Source organism: Muscardinus avellanarius, assembly GCF_963383645.1.
Source record: "Muscardinus avellanarius genome assembly, chromosome: 12".
Taxonomy (NCBI): domain Eukaryota; kingdom Metazoa; phylum Chordata; class Mammalia; order Rodentia; family Gliridae; genus Muscardinus; species Muscardinus avellanarius.
The window spans coordinates 38,223,434-38,250,725 of record NC_137798.1 but is presented as its reverse complement, the minus strand read 5'-3'; the positions used below and the strand labels follow the sequence as shown (position 1 = coordinate 38,250,725).

Sequence of the window (27,292 nt, the reverse complement as noted above, 5' to 3'; positions counted from 1 at the left end):
AATCTGTTTCTCACAAATATATTAATACTGCACTAAGAAATGGGTGACGGCCAAAAGCCCTGCTAATCCAAAGAAGATGCAAACTGCTCATAGGTGTGGACTGGCAGAGACAATCAGCTATCCCTGGTCTGCCCGCCTTACATCTGTGATGCTATCTGTGAGCGCCCTAACGCACACGCACTGAAGCTATCTGCACGGCTCCCGTTCATTATCTTCATGTTATTTCCAGAGCACCTACATCAAGGAGCATGTCAATGCAGAGTTTTTCAGGAATGTGATTTCAATTGAAACGTGGGTGAACGGCAAGCCCCAAATAAAATGAGCAGGCCATTTGGAGGCAGTATTTCATCTTACGAGTACTGCAGCATTGTATGCGGTATATGAAACATTTATAAATCTTGAAGGTCAATCTGATAATGTAAATATTAATAATACATAAGGAGGGGAAAATATGCAGTAATTTACAGCAATGCTTCTTCCTCCTTAATAGTCTGGAGACAGGAAGACTTGCAATATTTCAGGAGGATTTACCTGCTTTGTGGGAGGCAATAAGCTCGAGAAGTTGGTGTCCTTCCTCCACCACAGCTTCCTTGAGAGCACAGTGACTGTCTACATTCAGCTTAAAACTCTGCAAAGAAAAATATGAGCGTCAAGCCCTGGCAAGGCAGTTACACATGACACAGCCATACAAAATTACTTGCAACTTTTTTTTTTTTTATCAAGAACCACACAGCCCAATTTACCCAATAGACAAACTAATTTGTAATACTAAAAGCTATTGATATTTGGGATCTGGGCTCAAAATGTTTCCATTAGATTAGCAGAGTGCATCTGTTTGGAAACAGCTGACAAATCTAGAAATTCATTAGGTTTTTATGAAAAGTCACATCCCGTAGGCGATATCAAGAGTAGCAGTGTTCTATAAAATACACTGAATTTTACCAGCACATATGAGCTCTTTTATTCGTTTTTTAAAAATGTTAGTGATAGAGCTATTTATGAAACCATAAAAAATTGGCAGCCGAAAATATATTAGCCTTATGTGCACATATATAAATGCATTAACATAGTTGGGTTTGATTCAGCTCTGTTTCTCAGTTATCACACAAAACAAAGAATATGGAGGTGAATTTAGATGCTATATTGAGGAACTAAATGATTTTCAGATGTTTGCTTTTTAAAAGTTTATTTTTTAAGATGTGACACTGCAATTATAAATAAACATATCAAGTACACCGGGGGCATCCCCCCCTCATTACAGCCATCCAAAAGAAAAACTGCTGTCATGGCTGAACTCTAACTGGAGTGATTTCTTTCAGAAAGCCTTCTTAGTGCCTTCTGCAGAGTTAATTACTCTTTTCTTTCAGCTCCTTATACCTGCTTCTATTATAGCGTTTATCATAGCATATGCTGTTTTATTTCTATCTTTGGTTACCCAATTATAAGTAATTTGAAGAATTGCTAGTTTCATATAGATCTCAACTCATGTCACATACAAGGTGTTCAATAAATGTTTGCAAGCATAGTAGACATCTGTTGAACTTAATCAATAACACTCCCTAAAGGGGAAGGTTTACATTTAAATATTTTATGGGCTGGGGATGTAGATCAGTGGCAGAGGGCTCGCCTAGCATACACAAGGTCCTGGGTTCAATCCCCAACACTGCAAGAAATAATAAATAAAGTAATTAATATTTTAAGAAACAGATTATTTTTCTATCTCTGCATGCTATAGAGCATTTCTAATCACAGGAAGTTCGACAAAGATTAATTATAGTCACCAATCTATTGAATCAATGATTAGTTGTCAGGGTAAAATTTTATTTCTTAACTTGACTAATCAGAACAAGCATATATTTTAAGAAACTATGTGCCAATTTTGGGCTTCTCTGTAATATGACTCCAAAATATATATGTTTCCCCTCAAACATCCATTGAGAAACAGTTGTATAACACTGCTTTGTATTAAGAATATTTGACAGAAGTTCAAGATGATACAGTCCAAATTGGAATATAATTTGTATTATGGGGATTAAACAACCATAAATCGTGAAATAGAGTATTTATTTACTTAGAAACAAAATGCTGTGGTTATTCACTTAAAATCCATGTACTGTGCCTGTTATGTACACTGAGAAAGGCAGTGGAGACTTAGGGGGCATAAAGCATGGCTCCTGGCCTCAAGGGGCAACTGCATGTGTCACCAGAGGATCAGAGTTGATCTTGAGTCGCCGTGGATGCTCAGTGATGAGTCTGGGTCCTCTTTTTCTTCATGGAGAAAAGAGGTCTTTTTAAAATATAGTTGGGTACAATGGCACATACATGTAGTCCTAGTGGCTCAGAAGGCTGAGGCTGAAGAAGGAGGATCATAAGTCTGAGGCCCTATCTCAAAATAATAAAGGGCTGGGAATGTAGCACATTGGTAGAGCCCATGGATTCAATTCCCAGTACTGAAAAAATTATATATACATATATATATATATATATTACATAATACTATATATATTATATATAATACTATATAATATATAATACTATATATAATATTATGTATATGTATTATACATAATACTATATGTAATAGTATATATAATAGTATATAATATATATAATACTATATATAATATTATCTATATATACATAATACTATATATAATACAAAAAATAATCTGGGAATGGAGGAGATAGGAACATGTATATCAGGCCTTGAAATATAAAGATTAGAATTTCTGACCAAAAAGAATGATTTGAAACCAATGAATCATTTGGTCTGACTTACTGGGATATTGCAATGTTTCAGCCAAATGTGACAGAAAGTGACAATCTTAGCTTTCTCTAGTTGCATTGTCCTTTCAACTGAAAGTATTTGGTTGAATAAAATAAAATATAGCAATGTACAGGAGTCCTGATGCTTCTGAATTCAAATAATAGAGTAAGAATAGTAAATTAAATATCTATTACTTTACAGTCAAACATGGCTGCATTTACTTCTCACTACTACCATGGAAATCCTCAGTGCTAAATCAGTGCCACGTGGAGTGAGGTGTGTGTGTGCCTCAGGAAGAGGGACCCGGGAAGAGAGAACTAAGATCAACCCAAGAGCACCAAAAGCTAGGGAGAGACCTACTCTAGAAATGTCTTCATAACTGTAAATTTAGCCTAGTGCTCTCTGCAATTCACTGTTTACTTACAACAGACTTGTATTGAATGGCTGGTGATCGTGAGCTTTTGAGCAGGCACGTCAGGCCTGTCTTAGAGCAAAGGGGAACCTAAGGACCTGTAAGTAGGTTGGTTAATTTGACATAATTGAAGCCAAGAGTATAGAATAGATGCAGCTGGAACTGGCTCTGCTTCGAGATGATGTGGAAGCATTTGATTAGGAAATTGGAAAAGATGAGATATTCATTATTAGGAAAAAGATAATCTGATAAGCCCGATGCTGTATAAAAAGAACCATTTAACATAACTATTACCCAAATGGTACAATATTGCTTGATTTTCAGGTGCACCCATTAGCCATTAATATCTACTAAGGAATTCACAACAGGCCTCTGAGAAGGCAGCCAAGCAGGCACATTAACAAAATTGTCAATGAAATTTCTGGCTGCTAAAGGATTCTATAATAAGCTCTCCCTATTTTGCCCCCACCTTTTCCCTAGAGAAGGAAGCTTAGATGAAAGAGTTTTCTCTTCTTTTTCTCTTCCCTTAAACTTGATATTTGGACATATTTCCATGCTTGTGCAACTAACACATTTCCCCAGCAATGCCTTATGGTACATCGTCACTCTGTAACATGCATACCACTCCAGAGAAATGTAGAGCATTCTCTGGAGGCTGAATTTATGGTAAGAACATTGCCACAGGCAGGTGCCATGGTCCTATGTCACTGATTATATGAAATTCTATAAATATGAGTAATCTGGGTCCTAGGGGACACCAAATCTTTTTTAGTGTCTTTAGAGTAGCATGTAATTGAGTGACTACAGGAGAATAACTAGAAAAAAATAGAAAAATTCAGTGACTGAGACAAATACTGGATTAACAAGAAGATGATGTTAACTGATGCATCCACACTACTACAATTTCTGGCATGACCAGCTTATATAGATCTGCTGTACTCTTTTTGGCAACACCTATATTCAGGTATGCCTGCTAACCATACTTTGGTCATGATCAAACCATATAACGAAGATAAAAATATTATAGTTAGTCCAATTCCATTCATATTTCTGAATGGCCCGGCTGGATGGGGTATGAAGGTCATTTGGACATGAAATGAAACCAAGGAAGTGTATGCCTTGATGGAAACAAAACAGGAAAAATGTTTACTCATCAAGAAATGTGTGTGTGTGTGTGTGTGTGCGCGCGTGCGCGCGCGTGTGCATGCGCGCGCATGTGCGCACACTACTGGGGCTTGAACCCAGAGGAATTCTACCTCAGAGCTACACCCCAGCCCGGTTTTATTGTTTTTATTTCGAAGCAGGGTCTCATCAGGGTCTCACTAAGTTGCGGAGGGCCTCAATAAGTAGCTGAAGCTGGCCTGGAATCTGCAATCTTCCTGTCTCAGCCTCCAGAGTACTGGAATTTCAAGTGTGTGCCACCATGTCCAGCTAGAAAGAATCTTAAGAACAGATATGGATCCTTGGGTACAGGAAATGGTGGGGTATAATCACATCTAAGAGCTTACATGTTTAGAGTGTTCATCTTAACAGCAACACATCACAAACACAGATTCCCAATCACCCTATAAAGTGCTGTTAGTATCTCCCAGCTCCACTGTGTTCCAGGAACCTTGTGATGCTTGTGCACGGAAGAACAAGAAGAGTTATTGAGTCTTTCCTGGCCTGACTATAAGGCATACATTCATATAATAAATATTTATTTAGCAGTCTCTTCCAGACCTGTAGATAAAGCATTAATACACAATTCTAGTTTTTAAGTACCTTATAGCCTAGTCTAGTGGGTAAGAGATAAGCACAAGCATCTTTATGTGACCAAGAATAGAATAAATATGCACTCATAATTTGTTGTATAATACAGAATGGTGGAGCCTTAAGCAAACTGGACTATAACATACCTTGCCCAGAGAGATTCAAGTGGTATTTAAATTATTGTGCCAGACAAGCAAAAACAAGGCTATGGGTTACATTCCACATGAGTATGATAAATTCTGGGTAGGTGCTGTGGGGGCCCATGCTGGGATCCAGGCTCAGTAAAGCCTACAAGGGAGCTTATAAAGAATGAACTGATTTGTACATTTGTCTGGTGATACCGTTCAGCAAGAAACCATGAACTGCTCAGTGTGACTGGGCAGGATACAAGCGGTGGAGACAGAGCTGTGACTTCAGGAGCCATGAAAAAGTCATGAAAGAATGTGCCAGAGACGTAAGAGTGACTGGTACAAACCTATGATCTAGAAAGATATTTCTGGCTGCTGCATATAGAGACTTGATTTTAAAAAGGGCACACTGGAGACAAGGAGGCCATTTAGGAGGCTGTTGTGATAATGTAGGCCAGATGTTTCTGCATGCTCATATTTTTTTAATTAAAAAAGGTATGTTTTTTCTTCTAAATGAATGAAAGAAGAAAAAAATAGTAGAAAATCTTCTGTCTTTTTAAGTTCTTTCCCCTGTGCGTGAGAACAGCATGTGCCAGAATGTAGTTCTTTGGCTGCTCTGATGATAAATACCAGCAGTTATTAGTCAGGAGTTGCCAAATGTGAAAGACATATTGAACTGGTGAACTTTTACTCCCACTGTCATTTTAAAGAGATGCTATATATGCTGATGAATAAGACACTTGGTGACACTTTTTCTTCACACAAAAGATTTTCACTACCTTAAGAAAATGAAGATGTGCCTTTTCTACAAGGGCAGAAAGAAGAATATGTGTCCAGTAAGAAAAGCTGAGGCTTGAAGTCTCCTGGTACCTGCCTCAGGCTACCTCTGTCTGGGCTCCACTCTGACCTGTTCTCCGTTCTGGGCAGGGCTTCTAGTGGAGAAAAAGAAAGCCACGATCGCATATGCAGAGGCTAGGACTGTCTCTGCTCCACTCCACAGTGCCACACAGAGGCTGACCAGCTGCTCTTGTCCTCACACTACAGAATACACGTCCAAAATGCCATGTATGCCAAGAATTGGAAGATTCCTATTCATAGACATAAGTTTAAGGACCTCCTGAAGACATGGTAAGACATATAGCTATTAAAATGAATATGAGGCAACTGCATGACAAATACATAGAGCATGCTGAAGCAAAAAGTGAAGACTGAAAAATATCAATAATGGGCTACAGCTATGCAAGCAGTCTTGGTACTGGAAAAAGGTGACGGGGGAAACGCAGTGATGCCGATGGCATTTGTACTTGATAGGTACACTTGGAGTTACCGCAGTTTGTGCCTAGAGGGCCATGTCTAAGAGTCTTTGTTGTTTGAAACATGAAATGAAAACAATGTTATCTAACTTCTAGGTTGTTGTGTGAAATATAAATATTGAATGTAAAATACTAAAAGAGTGAATGGCAGTGAATGAGGTTAAGATATTCATTATGAATTTTTGTATGCATTTTCTCTATTTTTCCAAACGGTCTAGGTAGTACATGTTACCTAAAGACATTTTCATGTGACAAGTGTCCCTCGTGGTTGAGACTCTCTGAATTCTCTAAAAACAAATACCAGGTTTCATTTACTTCTGTCACCATCCAACACAGGCCTGCTTCTAGGGGACATTCACAAGGCAAATACTGCTGTCCGAGACACGGAAAAGAGTATGCCTGGACTGAGAAGACAACAATCCATCTATTTTCCTTTTCCTCAAGATTGTGTCCTTGGATGAGTCATCTTACCTTTCTAGGCTTCTGTTCCCTTATCTATAATCCAAGCATTTGGATTCAATATTTTCCAGTCTTTGAATACTTTGATTTTTATCTTCTTAAGTACAGGCAGTTTAAGATAGGCAACTTGGGAGCGGTTTTATTTGTATTAAACCACAGAATTTTCAAAAAGGGAAGACTCCCAAAGGGCATCTAAGCACTCATCTACCCCAGGGCAGCTCCTCTATCCCTCAACCATCCCAGGCAGATGTGTCCCGTCTATTTTTAATCATATCCATGGAGGTCTCTTCTAACTTTTCATCTTGAGCCTGAAACATTTCTTCTCATGAATTTCAGAGCTCTGTGAAGAGCAGCATGCATTTCCTCTTCTTCAGACTCTTTTGCCAAGTCATCTCCCCAGAGTACAGGTTGGAAATCAAAAGCATTGTGAGAATATGCCAACAAAATACACATCCCCAATCAATCACCAAGCTCTTCCAGTTTATTTCTCCATCCTCACAGCTCCATAGTGACTAAAATGGCCTTAGACTCGTGCCCTTGTCCTCACCACTTGGTAGACTTACTATGATAACCTCCATCAGAGCTCCTTTTTTATTGTGTATCTGTGAGGATGCAGGCACTGCTGGAAGCTTGAAGGTGAACCCAGTCCCTACCTAAACAGAGGTCACAGACGTGTGTGTGTGTGTGTGTGTGTGTGAGAGAGAGAGAGAGAGAGAGAGAGAGAGACAGACAGACAGACAGACAGAGAGAAAGAGAGAGAAAGAGAGAGACAGAGAGAGAGAAAAAGAGGAAGGAAGGAAGGAAGGAAGGAAGGAAGGAAGGAAGGAAGGAAGGAAAGAGGGAACTATTGCATTGTCAGGGTAGCTTTGCCAGGGTGTGGCAGGTGGTCATGACAGGCAAGGGCTCTAGAGTTAGACCAATTGGGTTCTATTTATGACTCCTCCATCAATAACTGTGCAGCTTTGGGCAACCTCTGTGCACTTAATTTCTACATCTGTAAAAAATAGTAAACATTAGTGCCTCCTTCATGGAACTGATGTGAAGATAAAATGCCTTGTTACAAGAACCTGGAACAATGTAATAGCATAATAATTGCTATTATCACATAAAATGATCTATCTACAGAACAACTCTGACAAAGATCTTCTTCTTAAGGCCCTCCAATGGCTTACCAAAGCTATGGAAGGAGGTCCAGGCCCCAGCACGACTTGCAGGGCCCTCTGAGATCCTGGCCAAGTCAGATTTTCAGGTCCCAGGCCCCACACCTGCCTTCAAATGTGCCTGATACTTGGCATTTCTATCTCACACCAGCTGATTTGCTTCTCCACTGCTTCTGTTCATCTTTGTCTGGCAAGCCAGTCTTCTGGCAAAGCCCCTCTTATCCTTTAAGACTCCTCTCAGATGTCTTCCTCTCTGGAGATCTTTCCCTGAATGTCCTCTCTCCTCCTAACTCCCCTCTCTTGACATTTGAAATACTTCTTCTGAGCTCAGCCTCCACCCACTTTGCTGTGTTCAAATTATTGATAGATGTATCTACTTCCTATTCTTAGTTCTCTGGGAGAACAGTGTCTTCACTCACTGTGGTATCCTCGGTGCCTAGTCCAGTGTCTCACACAACAAATGTTCAGAGGAGTGATGTCAGGTAGACTTGAACCACATCCCTTTCAAACATCCAACAGCATTTGGGAGATGTTGGTGCAATCACTCTTCACTCAGAGGTGGTTGATAAATGTCCCGAAATTTTACTCAGTGAGCACCATGTAAATGAGCTGTCATGTTCCCTCACTTACAAAATTACTTGCCAATTACACTTAGATGATCCCAGCATTAATTGCCATGTAAACTATACCCTGGCTGAGATAGCCCAAATCATCAATTTAACTTTACCCTTTCATCAAATGGTACTTACCACATAATTAAATAAATAGTCACTACAACAATTGTATATTCCCCCAACAAAATGATGTGGCTCTATTTGTCACTGATTTATCAGTTATGACGATCTCCAACACACCTGGAGGTATAATTATTAGGAGTTTAAAAATTAAAAGAACTCTGAATATTTAAGAAAGAAGTTCCAAGTCCAAGACTTTGATGAAAAAGATAAGAATTATAAAAATCTTTGTTTTCCAAGAAGAAGGAGGAAGAGGAGGCTGCCGCCAAGATATAAAGATAAAAATCCTTACTCTTCCAGGGAGACTTTCTTCCTGATATATCAGATGATAAAAATTATTCCAAGTATTTGAAAGTGAATTTAGCTCTTTGAGCAACTTGTAATTTATTTCAAACAGCTGTATTTTTTTTAATGAAAAGTAGATGCATCTTCCTGAGGTTGACATTCTTTTCTGATAGACTAGCTAATCTCTTATGCAAGCATTAGATCGCTGGGAGAGATCCTGAATGCTGATGGTGGCTCTGAGTGATGGAATTTTCATCTGCATCTCTGGATGTCACCTCCATACCTGACATAGGTAATCACATTGACTTCTCAGCATGGCCACATTAGGCCAAATGGATTCTCAAACAGAAGTTCTGTCTAAAGGGACCATTTGACTTCTAGAACATACTGCTTGGAGGCCCTGATTGAAAAGGAGGTCAATGCTGGCCCAAATATTCTGTACCCCCTGAGGTGGAATAATTGATGTGCAGCAGCCCCTACAGATGTGGAGTCACCAGGGTGATGGATGGATATAAGTATATTATTCACACGTACATCTGCTAATATACAGGTCCCAGTGCAAACACCAGGACTTAAGACTATTATGTGGATTTAGGACAATCCCTGAAGGACTCCAGTTCCATTAAAAATTTGTTTGGCAGCCTGGGGCAGATCTGTTCCAACTCCCATATGCTTCATGCATTTGAGAGAGGAAACCAAACCACTTTAAAAAATAAATTTAACAAATTTTATAATGTCAAATCATTAATGTCCTGTCTAGTCATATAGTTTTTATATTTTTTATATGTTTAAACATGAACCTGTGGGATTTTAAACCCTAATAATATCTGAATTAACATTTTAATTTTCCCTTTTTGCAAAAAGAATTAATTACATCCCCCAAACTGAGGAAAACATTGCTATTTTCCCTCCATAGGTGTTTTTGTCACAAATATGCCAGACAATATTCAGAAAGCCTGGTGATCAGAAACCACTTTGTTTTATAAATTGTAGAGAAAATAATTTAACTTGCATACATGCTTGATTATCATTTGACATTTTGTAACATTAGTTAGAATTTGATGTCCATAATGGTGGTAATAAACCTTTTACAAATATTCATTTATTCATTTAACAGATATGTTTAGTATCTGTTATTCATGCACAAGCCTGGGTATTTGAGGAGGTACCAGAAAGACACAAGCTATCCCTCAAGTAGTAACAGCCACAAGAGAATAGTTGAGGGTTGGGAGAATTTCAACTTCTCTAAGAATATCTAAACTTTTCACACCATATATTCTTGGATGGCCAAGGAAGACATTTACAACTCTCCAAAATGAAAAAGGGCATCACTATAAACTACATTATGATGTGAGAGCATAATACTCCAATAAAAGTATAAAAATAAAGATAAATAAAAATAAAAATGGTCCACATTTAAAATTTTATGTGCATGGACAAAAATCATCCTTATATACATGTTTACTTGATTTGTCACAACAACCCTAAGTAGATAAGACAGGCAATTTTCTGACTAATGCAAAAATTTGAATCTTCTGTTTAGTATTTATACCAGGTAAGTTGTTTTGGGGTACCACAATTCCATGTAACACAGTGGATAAGTAGAATCTGTGCAGGGGACACACAGAATGAAAGATCAGAGACTGTACCCAGCTTACGTGACTCTCTTGACCCCACACAGTGCTCTCTGCCTGTGCATGCACCCCTTGCCACGAAAGCCAAGACTCATCTGCAGGCTTATTCCCTAGTGTGTATATATCATTGCTTAAATAGGAAGTACTTAATAAAGACAGCATTTCCCTGGCATTCTAGTTAAATACAGTCATTGCTTTCTTTTTCTAAAAAAAAAGTAAGACGGGCGTGGTGGCGCATGCTTGTAATCCCAGTGCTTGGGAGGCTGAGACAAGAGGATCGCTCAGGTTCAAAGCCAGCCTCAGCTGGCTTAAGAGACCCTGTTTCCAAATAAAATATAAAATAGGTTTGGGAGTGTAGCCTGGAGGTAGAAGGCCCCTGGGTTCCATCTCCAGTACCACCAAATATATATATATATATAGTATAAAGTTATAAAATATTTGTTGGTGCAACCATTTTCAAAGCAGTGAGAACTGCTGGATATTATGGACCAAGAGTCCTTTAACCAAATCAGGTAGAAAGTGTATCTACCTAGCCGGGTATGATGGTGCACACCTTTAATACTAGTACTTGGGAGGCTGAGACAGGAGGACTATAGGCTCGAGACCAGCTTCAGCAATTTAGCAAGACCTGTTTCAAAATAAAAAATAAAAAAAGGCTGGATGTGTCACCTGGAAGTAGAATGTCCCTGGGTTCAGTCCCCAGTGCCAAAACAGAGAAAAAAAAAAAGTGTATCTCTCAAATACTTGAAACAGTAAAAGGTTCTTTTCTTACTGAGAGGAGAAAGAAGACAATACAATTTGTCTCCTATACAATAGATTTGCTTATATGTGCAAGAAAACGTAATCCAGAACTTCCAAGCGTCCAAAACGAACCTCTGTCACACCCACCTACCATTCCCCCTTTCCTCCTCCCCACACATCAATCTCAAAAATGCCTGCACACTATAAACTTCTGACAGAAACTTCCATCCCTTCCACCAAAGCAAATAACTCAAGGCCGAGAGTTGAGTATTTCACATTCCCCAAAGAGAAGTAATGCTTTTTCTCCCTGCTAAACTCTTAACTACTTGCCTTAAACTGATGGGAACAGAGGGGCCAAGCAAATGGGACTTCAAAGCTCCTTCAAGGCCACCAGCCCTGCTCCTGGAGGCTGGGGAGGTGGCAGGTGGGGCGAGACTCAAACGGGCCTGGCTTTTGAAGTCTGGCTGACTGCCTTCCATTAGCTGAGCAGCACAGCCACACAGCGACTGCTGGTCTTGTGAAGCCCAACTAGTCAGGCCATGGCTGCCTGTCATCTAAGCGGAGAAGGTGGCTGGGGAAGGCAGGCACTGGAAGTGGGAAAGAGAAAACTTCCTCGTGTCTTGACTTCAAGCAATGAAAAAATGGAACAGAGCTAAAGAGAGATTGGCAAGCCAAAGAAAAATAACTGTGAGTATTTCAGAAAATGTTCCTATATTGCTGAAACTTTTGTAAGCATATTGGTTTCTTTTATGACACAATGAATGCTATTTAATAGAAACATTCAGATCTAAGAACAGATTAGAAATGTGCGCAAATATCTTTGTTGAGAATTTTTGTTACCCAGACACATTATTAGTTATAATCCAACACACACACACACACACACACACACACACACACACACACACACACTTAGGGTAACGACACAATTACAAAAAAATGGCCAAGCCCTTCATAGGTACCAAGACAATGGATTTTGGTACTCTTGTGCCACCTTGTGGCAATGATCTCAAATTGCAGGTACCAATCCTGAAGTGAAAAGAGGTTAAAATGTGTTTTAAAAGTCCTCTCTGTGGCCAGGCGTGGTGGCACATGCTTGTAATCCCCACCCTTGGGAGGAGGAGACAGGAGGATCGTGCAGGTTCGAAGTCAACCGTTCTGGCTTAAGAGACCCTGTTTCCAAATAAAATGTATAAAATAGGTCTGGGAGTGTATGTAGCCCAGAGGTAGAAAGGGCTTCCAGGAACCCCAGTACCACCAAAAAAAAAAAAAAAAAAAAGTCCTGTCTGTAAACATAGATTCAAAACGTATACACATGCAAACATGGATCCCACCCACCTTTTAGGACCTAGAGTGAGAGCTTTCACTAGAGTGTGACAGGCTTACTATATGGAGCTCCTGAATTGCTACTGTAGACAAACACTACAGAGACCAGGGAGACCCTCGACTGGCATTAAAACAATCTGAATGTTCATGGAGTATTATTTGCAAAAGCCTAAATACAGAGGCAGCTAAAATGCCCATCATCATAGGAATTAATTAAACTGTAGCACATTCACACAATAAAATACTAAGGAGCTATTAAAATGTGCAGTAGATTATATTTTTATAGAAGGACATTTGAGATGTTTTAGATACCAAAAGCAAGTTGCTGAACAGCATGTATAATATGAATCTAAAAATCCTTAAAATGTATGCATTTTATATAAAGTGGTTCAAAAGGACATAGAATAAACTATTTATGTTGGTTACTCAAGGGAGTAGGCTGTTTACTTTTTAATTTTATGCTCTTTTATATGGCTTGATTTTTTCCAACAAGTATAATTTAGTGGTTTTCTTTAACCGAGTCCCATAATTTCGGCAGTCGTGTGAAAGCCAAAGTTTATTCCACCTTCATCATATTCCTCTGTGACTCGCTGTTCTCCTATGACATTTGTCCCTTCTTTTCCACAGAGCAGCTCTTAGAAATGTCCACACCCTTCACTACATGCAAGTCTTGCCCAGACTTTTGCCAGATGTCAGATGTCAGGCAGTGGACTTTAGTAGCCACATGAGAGAAAGGGTAATCAAAAAAGATGATGGTCATAGATTTCTCACTAGACTTGAGTGATCCTCAAAAAGAGAGATGTCTAATTTGCCCCCTTTTTTGCTAATCTGTTCCTTCCTTGTCTATTCCTCCCACTGTTTCAATAAAATGTTTTATTGCTGGCTTTTGAAGTCTGACTGGACTTCAAAAGGTCCTGACTGGACTGGCGGTTCACAGCCAGCCTCAGCTACTTAGTGAGGCCCTCTGCAATATAGTAAGACCCAGTTTCAAAATAAAGAATAAAAATAGAGCTAGGGGTGCTGGAGGTAGAATGCCCCTGGGTTTAATCCCCAGTACCACAAGAAAGAAAGAAAGAAAGAAAGAAAGAAAGAAAGAAAGAAAGAAAGAAAGAAAGAAAGAAAGAAAGAAAGAAAGAGAAAGAGAGAAAGAGAGAGGAAGGAAGGAGGGAAGGAAGGAAGGAAGGAAGGAGAAGCTTGCTTCTATAAATCTGGAAACAAAAAATTCAAAAGAAAAACAGACTTAAAATATGAGCAGATAGTTACCAAGAAGTAAATACAAATGGCCTCTAAAAATATGGAGAGATGCCCACCTCTGCTTTAAAAATAAGAAATTCACACTAAAGTACAATATGATCAATATGATGCCATTTGTAATTATTACAGAGACAAAGTTTAATCAATGTGGTAACATACTCTGGTAGCAATAATATGCAGCAATAGGTATTTTATGATTGCTGAGCATAAACTGTACAATATCAAAGAACGATTCGCAACACATGACAATTTTAGATATTTAATAATTTATTTTTGTAATATTGGGTCTTGAACCCAGAAGAGCTCTACCTCTGAGCTATATTCCCAGCCCTTTTCATTTTGATATAGGGTCTCACTAAATTATCATAACCTAGCCTCAAACCTGAGATCTTCCTGTCTCGGCCTCCCAAGTACTAGGAGTACAGGTGTGTACCACCATGCCCAGCTAATACATGGACATTTTAATTAAGCATAACCTTTTAATCAGAAATTTTACATGTAAGCCATTCTAAGGATATATGTTGCAAGATAATTTCCAAACATATGCGCTGACACTCATTTGTAATAGAGAAAGAATACAAATAACCTGAACTTTATCTTAAATGATTGCTTAAACAATTCATGGTATATTCATAAATGGAACACTGTACAGTCACTCCAAGGGACGAGCTTGTTCTATATTTACTGATTTTGAATTATTGCTAATATAAACTGAGGGAACTAAAGTAAAATACATGTATGCATTTATTTTAAAATACTTGGAATCACTCCAAAATGACATAAAGGAAGAGCAAGCGTGGTTGCCTCTGGGGAGAAGAGCTGGTACCTGGGAGGACATGAGTCAGGGAGAGACTGGCCTTCACTTTCACCGTCTTCCTCTATGTACTTTTAAGTCTGTCGTATCTATATACAGTCAGTTCAAAATCACATTTAAAAAGAAAAGTGGTGACTGCTCATCTGTAGCACATCAAATACAACACTCAAGCCATTTTCTGTTATGCCCACAATTATTCCCTCACTTGTGCCCTGCACCTCACCCAGTTAACTATGGCAGGCCTACCCTACCTCAGGGGATCTGTGCTTAATTTGTATCACTACCCTGTTTTAAAACAAAACCACCCCTTCAGTGAGTCCCCATTGCCCCCAGAGAAAATTTCAATCTGTTAAAAAGACATTCCATCTCCTCTACCCCCAGCCCAACCTGCAAGACTCCGACATAGTCTCAGCCACACAAACCTTGTCCAAAAACTGTCCTCCCACTTTCTCCCCTGAAAGAAAAGAACCAAGTCTATTCACCACGTATTCCTCTCCCGAAGTGACTGCCTGGCCCCCACAGGTGCTATATATATGAATTTCTGATTTGTTTCCCTGGGGTTGAGTACAGAAGATTTGGTGCCCATTTTGGTGACTTAAGCATGGATTAAAATGGTTCAGGAGACCAGAGTTATTGTTTCAGGAGTGACCATGGTATAAAATGGAAGGGTGACATCAGGTAGAAGGGCAGAGACTCAGTAAAGTGACTGAGGGGGTTTAGGGAAGAGAGGAGGAGGAAAGGACATAAACAGTGTGACAGATAAAATAAAGCTACATATAGGTATAAAATTCCCAATCCCAATCTCAAAGACATGTACAGGGAGGGGGATGGAAATTCTCTAAAACACACAATGCACTTAAACATATCGAAGTCAACCACTAAGCCAAGCAAGGGAGGGAGGGATGGGGAGGGAATGGGGTGGGAATTGGGTAGGGGTTAAATCGGTGATGTGTACATGTGTGTACACACAAGTATTTTTTACCCCAATGTGATGTATCAATATAATGTACCAATAAAAAAATTTATAACAAAACAAAAGTTGTATGCATCTACATTTCTATCACTCTATACCTGTGTGATGTATAATTTCAATGGGCCAAATAAAATATAGAAAAGAAAAAACAAACAAAAGAAATGGAATCTCTAGAGGAGGAAGTGTCTGGCTTGCTCTGTGGTTTTTACTCATAAACACTGATTCTGAAGATCCTATGAGCCTTCTTAAGTGAGAAAAATCTAAAGAGTTTGCTCAAAACTATTTATAATGTTTATTTGCTCTGCTCTTATTGACTGTGGTTCTTTACAAATGTTGTCAATTTAAAACATTTCAAGGGGGCCGGGCATGGTGGCGCACGCTTGTAATCCCCGCACTTGGGAGGCGGAGACAGGAGGATCGCCCAGGTTCGAAGCCATCCGTGCTGGCTTAAGAGACCCTGTTTCCAAATAAAAATATAAAACAATAGATCTGGAAGTGTAGCCCAGAGGTAGACCAGAGGTAGAAGGGTTTCCAGGAACCCCAGTACCACCAAAACAAAACAAAACAAAACAAAACAAAACCAAAAAAAAAAAAAAAAAACATTTCAAGGGAAACAGCTTAAATGTCAATCAACGTGTGACTATTAACAAACTAAAGTACATCCATACCTTGGAATGCTACTCAGCAATAAAAAGAATGAACAACTGATGTGGGGAACATGATGTATCTTGAAATAAGTGTTCTGAGTGAAGGGACAAAGACCCATCCTCCCCCGAAAGACAGCCATTGATTCCATTCAGATAAAATTTTAGAAAGTACAAACTAATCTAATAGCAACATACAGCAGATTAGAGACTACTTAAGGAAGGAGAGGGGCAGGAGCAAGGGATTACAGAGTGTCATAAAGAAGCTTTGCGGTGATGAAAATGCTCACTGTCTTGATTTCATGGGTGTGTGTATTTGTCTGACTGCAAAACTTATAAATTCTATTTATTTATTTATTTATTTATTTATTGGTGTTACTGGGGGTGGAACCCAGGGCTTCTACTCCCAGATCTATTTTATATTTTATTTGGAAACAAGGTCTCACTAAGTTGCTGAGAGCCTCACTAAGTAGCTGAGGCTGGCTTCGAACCTGTGCGATCCTCCTGCCTCACCTCCTAAGCGCAGGATTACAAGCGTGCGCCACCACACTTGGCAAAATTGTATATTTTAAATTATTCAGTTTGCTGTATAATAATTATACATTAATAAAGCTGGTTACAAAAGTAGTAGGAAGAGGACATAAGTGGGAGAGGGGAAAGAGAAGAGGGAGTCTGTCCAAGAATATAGCTATACAGTGCTATTTTATTTATTTATTGTTGTTGCTGCTGCTGTTGTTATTTATGGAGTGGAACTGGGTGTGGAACTCAGGACCTTTTACCTCTAAGGTAGAAGGTAAAAATGGCTTAGAGATTTTATTTTATTTATTTACTTCATTTTCTTTTATTTGAAAACAGGGTCTAAGTTTCTGAGGCTGGCTTCATACATGAGATTCTTCGGTCTCAGCCTTCCAAGTACTGAAATTATAAGCATGCACCACCATGCCCAGCCATACAATGTTATTTTAAAAGTGGTTTTCAAAGAAGGAGGATGTTCTATACTCACAAAATACCCTTCCAAAATGACATTTTCAAGAAAATGTCATTTTCTAGGAAGAGAAAAATTGTATTTTTGAAAGGAGCAGCCAGGTTGCAAGCAGATGATTAATTATCATGGAAAATCGTTGATGTATCATTGCAATTTCACACTATTTCTTACAGTTAAAATAAATCTCCTTTGTATCTCTTATAGAGGTATTGTAAGGCTTTAATTGATTTGTGTTAGTAAAAACCCTTGGTTAGCATCATGGAAAAATAACTGAATTAAGTATCAAAATATAAACGTACAACTTTCATTATTGTTTTTATACTTGCCTTTCTTTGCCATAAAACCAGAGGGTGCCAGCTCTTCTAACATTATACCAGGGGAGGTCCTCACAGAGCTTGCTCCCCTGTTCATTCAAATGTTAAATTACATACGTCCTTTGAGAACATAGATGCCATGTTTAAATAAACTTGGAGATGTGTAGCTATCTCTGCTCCTGGATAACTTTGTAAATACCACTTCTCTGTTCATTTAAAAAAAATTTTTATTGGTGCATTGTATTCATACCTCATAATAGAGTAAAAAACTTGTGTAGACATACATGCACACATCATCCAGTTAGCCCCTACCCAATCCCACCCCATTCCCTCCCTATCCCTCCTTCCCATGCTTGGCTTAGTGGTTGTTATTTTATTAGTGCATTGCAATTATACATCGTAGTGATGTACAATATGATAAAAAAAATACATGCACACAGCCCTTGGTGTGTTTTTTCTCTGTCCTACCCCACTCCCTCCTCTTCCTCCTCGTCCTCCTCGTCTTCCTCCTTTCTTCTTTCTTCTTTTTTCTTCTTCTTTTTTTTTTTTGTGGTACTGGAGATGGAACCCAGGGGCATTCTACCTCTGAGCTACACTCCCTGCCCTATTTTTTATTCTTTATTTTGAAACAGGGTCTCACTGAGTTGCAAGGGGCCTCACTGAGGCTGTCTGTGAACCATGATCCTCCTGTTTCAGCCTCCCGAATGCTGGGATTACGAGTGCGTGCCACCACGCCCAGCTTCCCACTCCCCTCTTCTACTTCTCCACAATTGTTAATGAAATCGGTAGTAACACCTTCCTATCTTGACACAGTATTATCAGGACTGTTTCCTTCTTCAATCCTTCTTTTCCTTCCTAAATCCTTCCCCCAGTTCCCTTCCACTACTTTACAGCTTTCTCTCCAAGTTATTTAAAGTCCCTTACGTTTCCTGTTTTCTCTCTAGCTTCCATATGTGAGAGCAAACATCATCCTTGACTTTCTGAGACTGACTAATCTCACTTTGTATAATATTATCCAGTTCCATTTTCCTATAAATAATATGATTTTGTTCTTCTTTACAGCTGAGTACAATTCTGTTGTGTGTGTTATTGGTTATGTATATGTCTTTTATGAGAAATGTTCATTTATCTTTATCTTTTTTTACTCACTTATTGATTGGATTACTTGTTACCTGTTCATTAAGAAGCAGCAACGATTATGTACAATGAATTAAGGACAATGCATCCCTAGGCCTATTCATATTTTCTTTTAAGGAGAGGTGGACCTTTTCTGCTTCTCCTTGAGAAGAATAGTTTAATTTAGCATGATAGCAAAAAGAAATAATAAAAATACATGACAACATTGGTCAGAAGGACAAGATAGACACTTATAGAGACAGAAACTCAGACTTTGTTTGAATGTTTGAGCTACAGGCTGTACCTAGAGTAACAGACATAGTATGAACAGTAACCATGAGTAACTATCCTATTTATTTATTTATTTATTTATTTATTTAGGTGGTACTGGGGTTCCTGGAAGCCCTTCTACCTCCGGGATACACTCCCATGGGCTACACTCCCAGACCTATTTTTTAACTTTTCTATGTGGAAACAGGGTCTCTTAAGCCAGCGAGGCTGGCTCCAAACCAGCGCGATCCTCCTGTCTCCGCCTCCCAAGCGCGAGGATTACAAGCGTGCGCCACCATGCCCAGCCTATATATTGTTTTGTTTTGCAGTGTTGGATCAAATTCAGAGCCTTGTGTATGCTGAGCAAGCACTCAACCACTGAGCTACAATCCCCAGCCCACAAGTGCCCTCAAGTATCACTCAGTAGTAATCCATGCACACTTGGTCTTCAGAAACTGGTAGATATTATTATTCATAACTTCAGATATGAAATTTGTGATTCTGACTTAAAGTATAATGACCAAAGTCTCTCACTATTTGAAAAGCAGAGATAAAGAAAGTGTTTCAGCTGGTCATGATGGCACATACTTGTAATTCCAGTACTTGGGAGGTTGAGATAGGAGGATCACAGGTTTGTGGCCAACTTCAGTTACTTAGTGAGGCCCTCCACAACTTAGACCCTGTTTCAAAATAAAGAATAAAAAAAGTACAGCTGGGAGTATAGCTCAGAGGTAGAATGCCCCTGGGTTCAATCTCCAATACAACAAAAAATAAAGGAGAAGAAAAAAATGTTCCTATGTAATTTCTATTCCAATCAACATGATCAGGAATGATTATGGAGAATACTCTCCAAGAAGGTGTTAACTACTAGGCAGAAAGAGGGCTATTCTTTAAGAGAAATATTTTAAGAAGGACTCATTCTGTATATCTCTCTGCTGCAGATCCACAGCAAAGTGAGTCATAACTTGAATGTTCCAGGTAAGAACGTCAAGACAATGCATGTGCAGATACCTACAATTCATCATGACTACCTGTAAAATGGTTGCAATTTATAAGTCTAGAAAGTATAGTTACTAGGCAAATGTAGCATTTTAAATTTAAATGTAGTTCATTAAAATTAAAAATTAATTTCCTCGGTTGCACTAGGCACATTTTGAGTACACAGTAGATACATATAGTTAGTGGTACCTATGTAGGACAGCACACCACAGAACATTTCCTCATCCAGGGAAGTCCAGTGGGCAGCTCTGGGCTAGGATGAGGTACAGTCCAACACAAGGACACTAAGTAAGGATCTCTGGGGTTCAGAATGGGAGCATGTGTTGGTTACAAAGGGGTACATCACTCAGCTCCCAGAGAGGAAAGAGATCTTGGCACATACTCTCCTAGCCTGGCGTTCAATCAATAACCTAGAGTTAAAGTACCCTTCATGCCCCCATGCCCTCTGGGACCTCAAAAACTAAATGTGTGTGTTTTCCATAAAATATTAAATCAAGAAAATTAAGACAGCACACTTAATGTGAAATAAAGTTCATATACTCCTGTTTAAACACAGATTAGAATTTCTGTCAGAACAATGCCAGTGAAAAGTTGACATTCTAATTAATACAATTTACATTATAAAGCACTGAATATCTTTATCTTGCTATTATAAAATGCCCTCCTTTTAAAAAAATGGAACTCTACTCAACAGGGAATTGAGTACTAAGGGCAGTATTTAAAAATACATGTACAAGAGAGGTGGCGAAGGTCACAGGCATTTTTACACACCATTGAGCTGGGTCTCTGAAAAGGGAAGCAACATATTCATCGTCTCCTACAAGTTCTGTCATTCTTTATTATTCATATGGCTATTTTCATGCTGCAACAGGATTTTGAGGCTGCTTTTCTTACAATGACACAACACACTGCAAAGCATCCACTGAAATACTTAAACATTTTCTTTCTTTCACTCTCTCTTTTCTTCCCCTCACAAAATCCCCCTTTTTTCTCCTCAACATTACTGAGAACAGCTCTGGTGCCCTTTGACTCATATATGTGTAAAACTCACACACGGTCTTTACCGCATCCATATTCCAAGAGTGTGAGAGGGGCAGAAACCAACCCACAGTTGGGTACCCAAGGATCCGTGTTCATGGCCTTTGTCAATTGTATGCTATCAGTGAAAGGAATAAAGATGAGATCCTTAGAGCTTGAATTTTCATTTCCTATGACAACGTGCCTTCTCCCCATGCTGTATCACACCTCACTACTTGGTTCCCACCCCTTCATAATTGATATCGGCCATTTGAAGCATTCAGTGAAAATCTCATGAGGTTCATCAAATGTCCCCAAGTCTATAATTCTTGCTTTTAACATTCTCGAAAGCATACTCATCCAAGTGTATTCTACTTTCCCTCCGTGGTTTTCCCTGTGCACAGAGAGGGCTGTAATGACAGTTGTATTAATTATCTGCTGAAAAATCCACATAGCAAAAATGATGGAGATCATTGTTTTAAATATTTTATTAAAATAACCCAGTGTAGAACAGAAAAAGTAGGCCCTCTTGATAATGAGAGGCTCATTAATTTTACAAGAATTCTAGAAAGCTTAGAATGGTCATCAAACTTATCTTTTTCATTCATTTATTTTTTAAGAAGAAAACCTTGTCACTTTAGAGAGCAAAGGGCATAGTAAATTTTCCTAAGGTATTTTTAAGTAGTGATTTATCTGTCTGGAAATATCAGCTTAAGATATGGAGGATTAAGATTTCATAGTATCTCTTGAAATGCCTGTAAATTTTCAGCTTTTGTAGTTTACCCCACTAAAACTTAGTTTCATTTGCATATAATGATTCTTGATAAGTAAAGTTGATATTTTGCATAGACAAACAAGCAGCAGTTAAAATCCTTCAGTTACTGATAATAAGAACAACACAATTTTGCCTACCAAGTGTGTCTCTAGGTATAGTTTCAGGCCATCCGTCTCTGCTTTAGGCGGAGTCCAGTTCTCAGTGGTTTCCATGGCTTCATTTAACCAGTGAATGAATTCATCCAGCTTGTTTACAAACCCCTTGTGAGAGAAAAATGGGGGGCAAGAAAAGGCATATTAGTTGGTTTTTTAAGCCCAATTTAAAAAAATTCCAGACCATATCCATGATGAAATGGATTCCATTTCACTCCTGTCTTTGCCACGATAAAATTTCCACTGTTCCTGGCCCTAAAATCTCTCCAAATGGGAAAGAAAATGTCCTCTCCAGCACCTTCCCCCGGCACATGAACACTTCCTGAAGAATGTCACTGCATAGGGACCTCAGCACATCAAAACATTTCTGGTGTCTAGTAAGCGTCTTTCTCCTTCCCAATCAGGTCAGACTTTCTAAGAAAATTCATGGTTTTGGGAGAGAAAACCACTCCTGTAAAGATGGTGTTCCTTACTCAGAAGCCTATGAAATTGGGATGCCTTAGCTGAACTAGAAATACATTTTTAAATCACATACGTGCATAGAGGTACATGGAAGAGTTCTATCCACAGCCCAAATGTCTGGCTTGGCCTGAGCGCTGAGAAACAAGTCAGAGTAGAAGAGCAAGTGGGGCCAAAGCGCAAACACAAACACCTGACTTTGGGTATGAAGGGCATAAACATTCTAGAAAGCACAAATCATAATACTCCTGCAATTTTTCAAAGTGATTATAAAACTTTATTGACCATTTTTAAAAACACATCTGTAGAAATGGGGGGAAAATGAGAGAGAGAGAGCGAGAGAGAGCAAGCGAGTGCGAGCGAGTGGGAGAGGGAGAGGGAAGGAGGGAGGGAGGGAGGGAGAGAAAAGAAAATAAAGCCCAGCTACAAACCTAGGCAAAAGAATGGTGCTGAGCTCTGGCTTTCATATCTAGGTGAATGGCACCACCTGGAGGCTATCAGGAGCAAGGACAGGCTTCCATGCTTCTAAAAAGTTGGCCTGATATGCTATTTTCCTATTAAATTTAACCCTTCTTTGTTTTCTTAATTAATTTTGATTAATATTTTAATGCTTAATTAGAATATCCTGACACCAAAGTAAGATAGTGAAAATTCATTTGCGTTACCATGCTTCTCGGAAGCTAGACTTTCTTGTTAAGCATTCTACTATATAATTCTTTAAGGTTCATACTCCTTGAATTTGAGCAACTGATTGGCCTTAAAAGAATTATTGGAAAAATAAAAAACAGGATCGAGGATGGTGATAAAGAGAAAGTCAAAACACACTTAGAAACACACTCCTGTCTATAAAGGGGGTTAGAGCAGAAATGTGGACCAGAGGCCCAGAGAGCCATGTCAGACCTTCCCGCCATGGGCTACATACTGTCAACCTGGGTGGCGCTCTCCCCGTGCCATTCTGTATCTTATGCTTTCCCATATTCTATAAACGCTGTCCAAATCTTTCTCTATCAAGATATGCCTACTGTGACAGGTCTCAGAGGACACAGGATATGCTTCATGACTAGATTTCACACGTGCAAGACTTTTCAATACTGTTTAAAAATCTATCATAATGAGATAGTTTGGGTAAGACCAATTATAAATATCATCTTAGTGACATTTTAATCAGAAGATGAGACATGGGCAATGGTGACCGGCCGAGCTGCGATCTATGAAGGAATTTAACATGCATCCAGTCCTGGTCTCCAGATTGAAACTCACGATATTGCTGAGGCTTCCTTTCAACACCACTCAATACAGCGATTTCCAGGTGCTATTAAACTGTTCAATAGAGGTTTCATGAGTTTCACAGTGTCTTCTCTTATAAAATGTATTTTCTGATGATCCATTCAAATTACTCTTTTTTCTAATTTTCTCATATTACATGTTTTTCTAAATGCTAGGAATCCATGCCAAATAATTCATTTTGCTTTTCACATATGTTTTAGGTATGAGTTTGCCTCTTTCTCCTTTCCTGCATTCTCATAAATTAATGATTTGCTGTTTTTCATTTCTTCACCAATTCTTGACTCTCTTCATAAGGAAGTTACCCGTAGTCAAGTTCACTCTTCTCAATAAGAGCCTTCTACTTATTCAAAATAGCATCCCCCAATCCTTCTTTCTGATAGACTACCTAGGGCTCAAAATATTTTATAAATTTTATATGACTTCATGTCTACCACAGATCCCTTAAGATAAGTACATTAAATTTGTGAAAAGGGCGGAGTCTGTTAAAACTCAAGTCAACTCTTGACACTCTCACAATGGAAATTTTATGAAAAACGAAGAAACCTTTTGCTGACCAGATGGACTTACAGAAATATTGCCCATCATCTTCAGAAGTTTATCAGGAAAGAAGAGTTTAGACGGTTGGTAACTATGAGGTAAAAACAGTGTTTTATAGTACTTATAATATTAAATAGTACTTACTATAGAATTTGGGCCTGACTTTCTATATCTGTATATATAAATTTGTTTGGGAAGAAAATTAATTCAGAAAGTAAATTATTTTGAAAACAACTAGCTAAATCTAAGAAGATAAATAGTAAGATATTTTTTTAAATATAACTGGTAAGACTATTGATAAATATGTTTTAAAAAAACTATCCATTATCTTCTCTCCCTTGGGATGGGGGACAATGAAAGTGGACATGCGTGTGTAGACACCTCACTGTGAAAGGTTAGCCTTAGCCAAACAGTATTAAACAATGTGAGCCAGATTCCCTAACAACCATGAATTCATAGCTGAAGTCATAGAGATGCAAAGATGCTAATTAGGCAAAACCCATGCAACCAGGCTGAACCTTTCTGGATAATATCTCTGTGTTGCCCAGTCAGGAAGCAAAACAAGGTTGTGTGTATAGATAAAGGAAGCAGAGGTCCTTTCGAGGCTTCTCTCTGGATTTCTTCTGGATTATATCTCCTCTGCATCTATTTTAATTTGTTACACATTTCTCTAACACTTTTTTTTGCCAATACTAAGTTTCATCAGTCACAATAGAAACATGATAAACACCAGTGTTCTTAACTTGGAATAAAATACTAACTACCCTTTGCTCTTAAGGAGATTTTAGTTTTCTTCTTCCCCTCCTACTTCTATGTGTCCTTTCAGGGATAGAAACAGAAATCAGGAAAGCAAGTGAAACCAGAGTCCATTCAGTTCTTCATACCTCTGCCACCCACTTTTTCTCCATCACTCTTGGCCCCTTGAATTTGTGTTCTATTACCAATGTTCTAGGTATAGTACAACATCTACTATTTCTGTACCATATGACTCTCTTACTTAGAAAGACCACAAAAGTCACTCAATATACAGAACATGTGAATTTGTGGAAGTATTCATATTAAACACACAAAAAGTGTTAGACACTCATTTTCAGAAGCTCTACTGGAATCCTTGTAGTGTGAATGAAGGAAAATGAGGCTCACATCAGTCAGAACTCAGAAAAATTGAGAAAACACAAAACTTATTTATTTTGAAATGTGCTAGATTCTAGTACAACAAATTTCAGTCATTTATTCACTCATTCATTTAACAGATACTTACTAAGTGTCTACTATGTGCAAAGCACACTGCTAAACATTATTGGAAATACAAAGATAAATACTACAGCAAAATTTCAGCAGAATATAAAGCATATCTCGACATAGGCCTACTGAATTCAAGTAATTTAATTGTTTAAAAAGAGTTTTATAATAACTTAAGAGTAGGGTCACTCTCCTGTAACGTGAAATATTCAGTCTATATCAGAATTCTGTCTATATCCAAATTTGTTCTTCTTGTTAGTATTGGCCTATTTTCTAATATTCTGATTTCATACTTAGTTACCTAGAGAATCAAAGATGACTATAAAAATCAGAATTTCCCATGACATAATCCCTATGGGTAAATTTTTTGAGATTATATGACTATTAGAGCAAAATAAAATTGTAAACTATTTCTCTAAAGAGAGAAAGAGGAAGGATGAAGTCAATTCTGGGTCAACACACAACTCTGCGAGGTGGTGCTGGTTATGGTCATTTCAGCAATACAGAAATGAGGGGTCCGCGGCCGGGCATGGTGGCGCACGCTCATAATCCCCGCGCTTGGGAGGCAGAGACAGGAGGATGGCGCAGGTTCAAAGCCAGCCGCGCGCGCTGGCTTAGGAGACCCTGTTTCCAAATAAAAATGTAAACATAGGTCTGGGAGTGTAGCCCGGAGATAGAAGGGCTTCCAGGAACCGCAGTACCACCAAAAAAAAAAAAGACCAAGAAATGAGGGGTCCACAAATCTATGAACCTACTGAGAAAGAAATCCAGACAACAATTCCATTTGCAATAGTCTCAAAAAAATTCAAGAATAAATCTAACCAAGGAAACAAAGTTGTAAAAGATCTCTACAATGAAAATTAGAGAATGCTAAAGTAAAAATTAAATATCTTAGAAGATAAAAAAGACATTCTAGTATAGGCAAAATAAAGATTATCAAAATGACTATACAACCAAAAGATGTTTACAATGTAATTCCTATCAAAATACCAATGTCATTCTTCACAGAGCTAGAAAAAAAGTCCTAAAATTTATAAGAAAAACAAAAGATCCAATATAGCCAAAGCTCTTAACAGCAGTAAGAACCATGTGAAAGCATCACAATACCTATTTTCAAATTATACTACATAGCTATAACAATAAAACAGCATGATATTGGCACAAAAAGAGATACAAAGAACAGAAAATACGGAAACAACCCCTCATACTTATAGCCACTAGATTTTTTACAAACGAGCCATAAACATATATTGGAGAAAAGACAACTTTTTCAACAAATGGTTCTAAGAAAACTGGATATCCATATGTAAAAGAATGGAATTTAACCCCGATCTTTTACCCTGCACAGGAGTCAAATAAAGATAGATCAAAGACTTAGAAATGAGATCAGAAGCTTTGCAATTACTAGAAGAAAACACAAGGACCAACTCTCCAACATATAGGCACTGTTAGAGACTTCCTCAATAAGACCCTCAAAGCTCAGTAAATAAGACCAAAAGTCAATAAAGGGGGTAGCATCAAATTAAAAAGCTTCTGTCTGACAAAAGAAATAACCAAAAGTCTACAGAATGTAACAAAATCTTTGCCAGTTACTCCTCTGATAGAGAACCAATACCCAGAACATATAAAGAATTAAAAACTTTTAACACTAAAAAGCCAAATAACCCAATCAAAAATGGTCAGTTGAACTGAATAGATACTTTGCAAATGGAAAAATACAATCTGCCATAGATATATGAAAAA

The 27,292-nt window shown here is 38.4% G+C and overlaps 1 protein-coding gene across 1 annotated transcript in view; it reads right to left on the bottom strand.

The window, feature by feature from the left end:
- AKAP6 (A-kinase anchoring protein 6) overlaps positions 1-27,292 on the bottom strand; it is a gene marked incomplete at its 3' end in the record, with an annotated part of 393,582 nt that overhangs the window by 231,478 nt on the left and 134,812 nt on the right. The window contains exons 4-5 of the mRNA XM_080707612.1: positions 22,010-22,132; positions 532-628 (exon numbers count right to left, since the gene is read on the bottom strand). Of these exons, the coding sequence (XP_080563738.1) occupies positions 532-628; positions 22,010-22,132 (220 nt within the window). The remainder of the gene's footprint in view (positions 1-531; positions 629-22,009; positions 22,133-27,292) is intronic.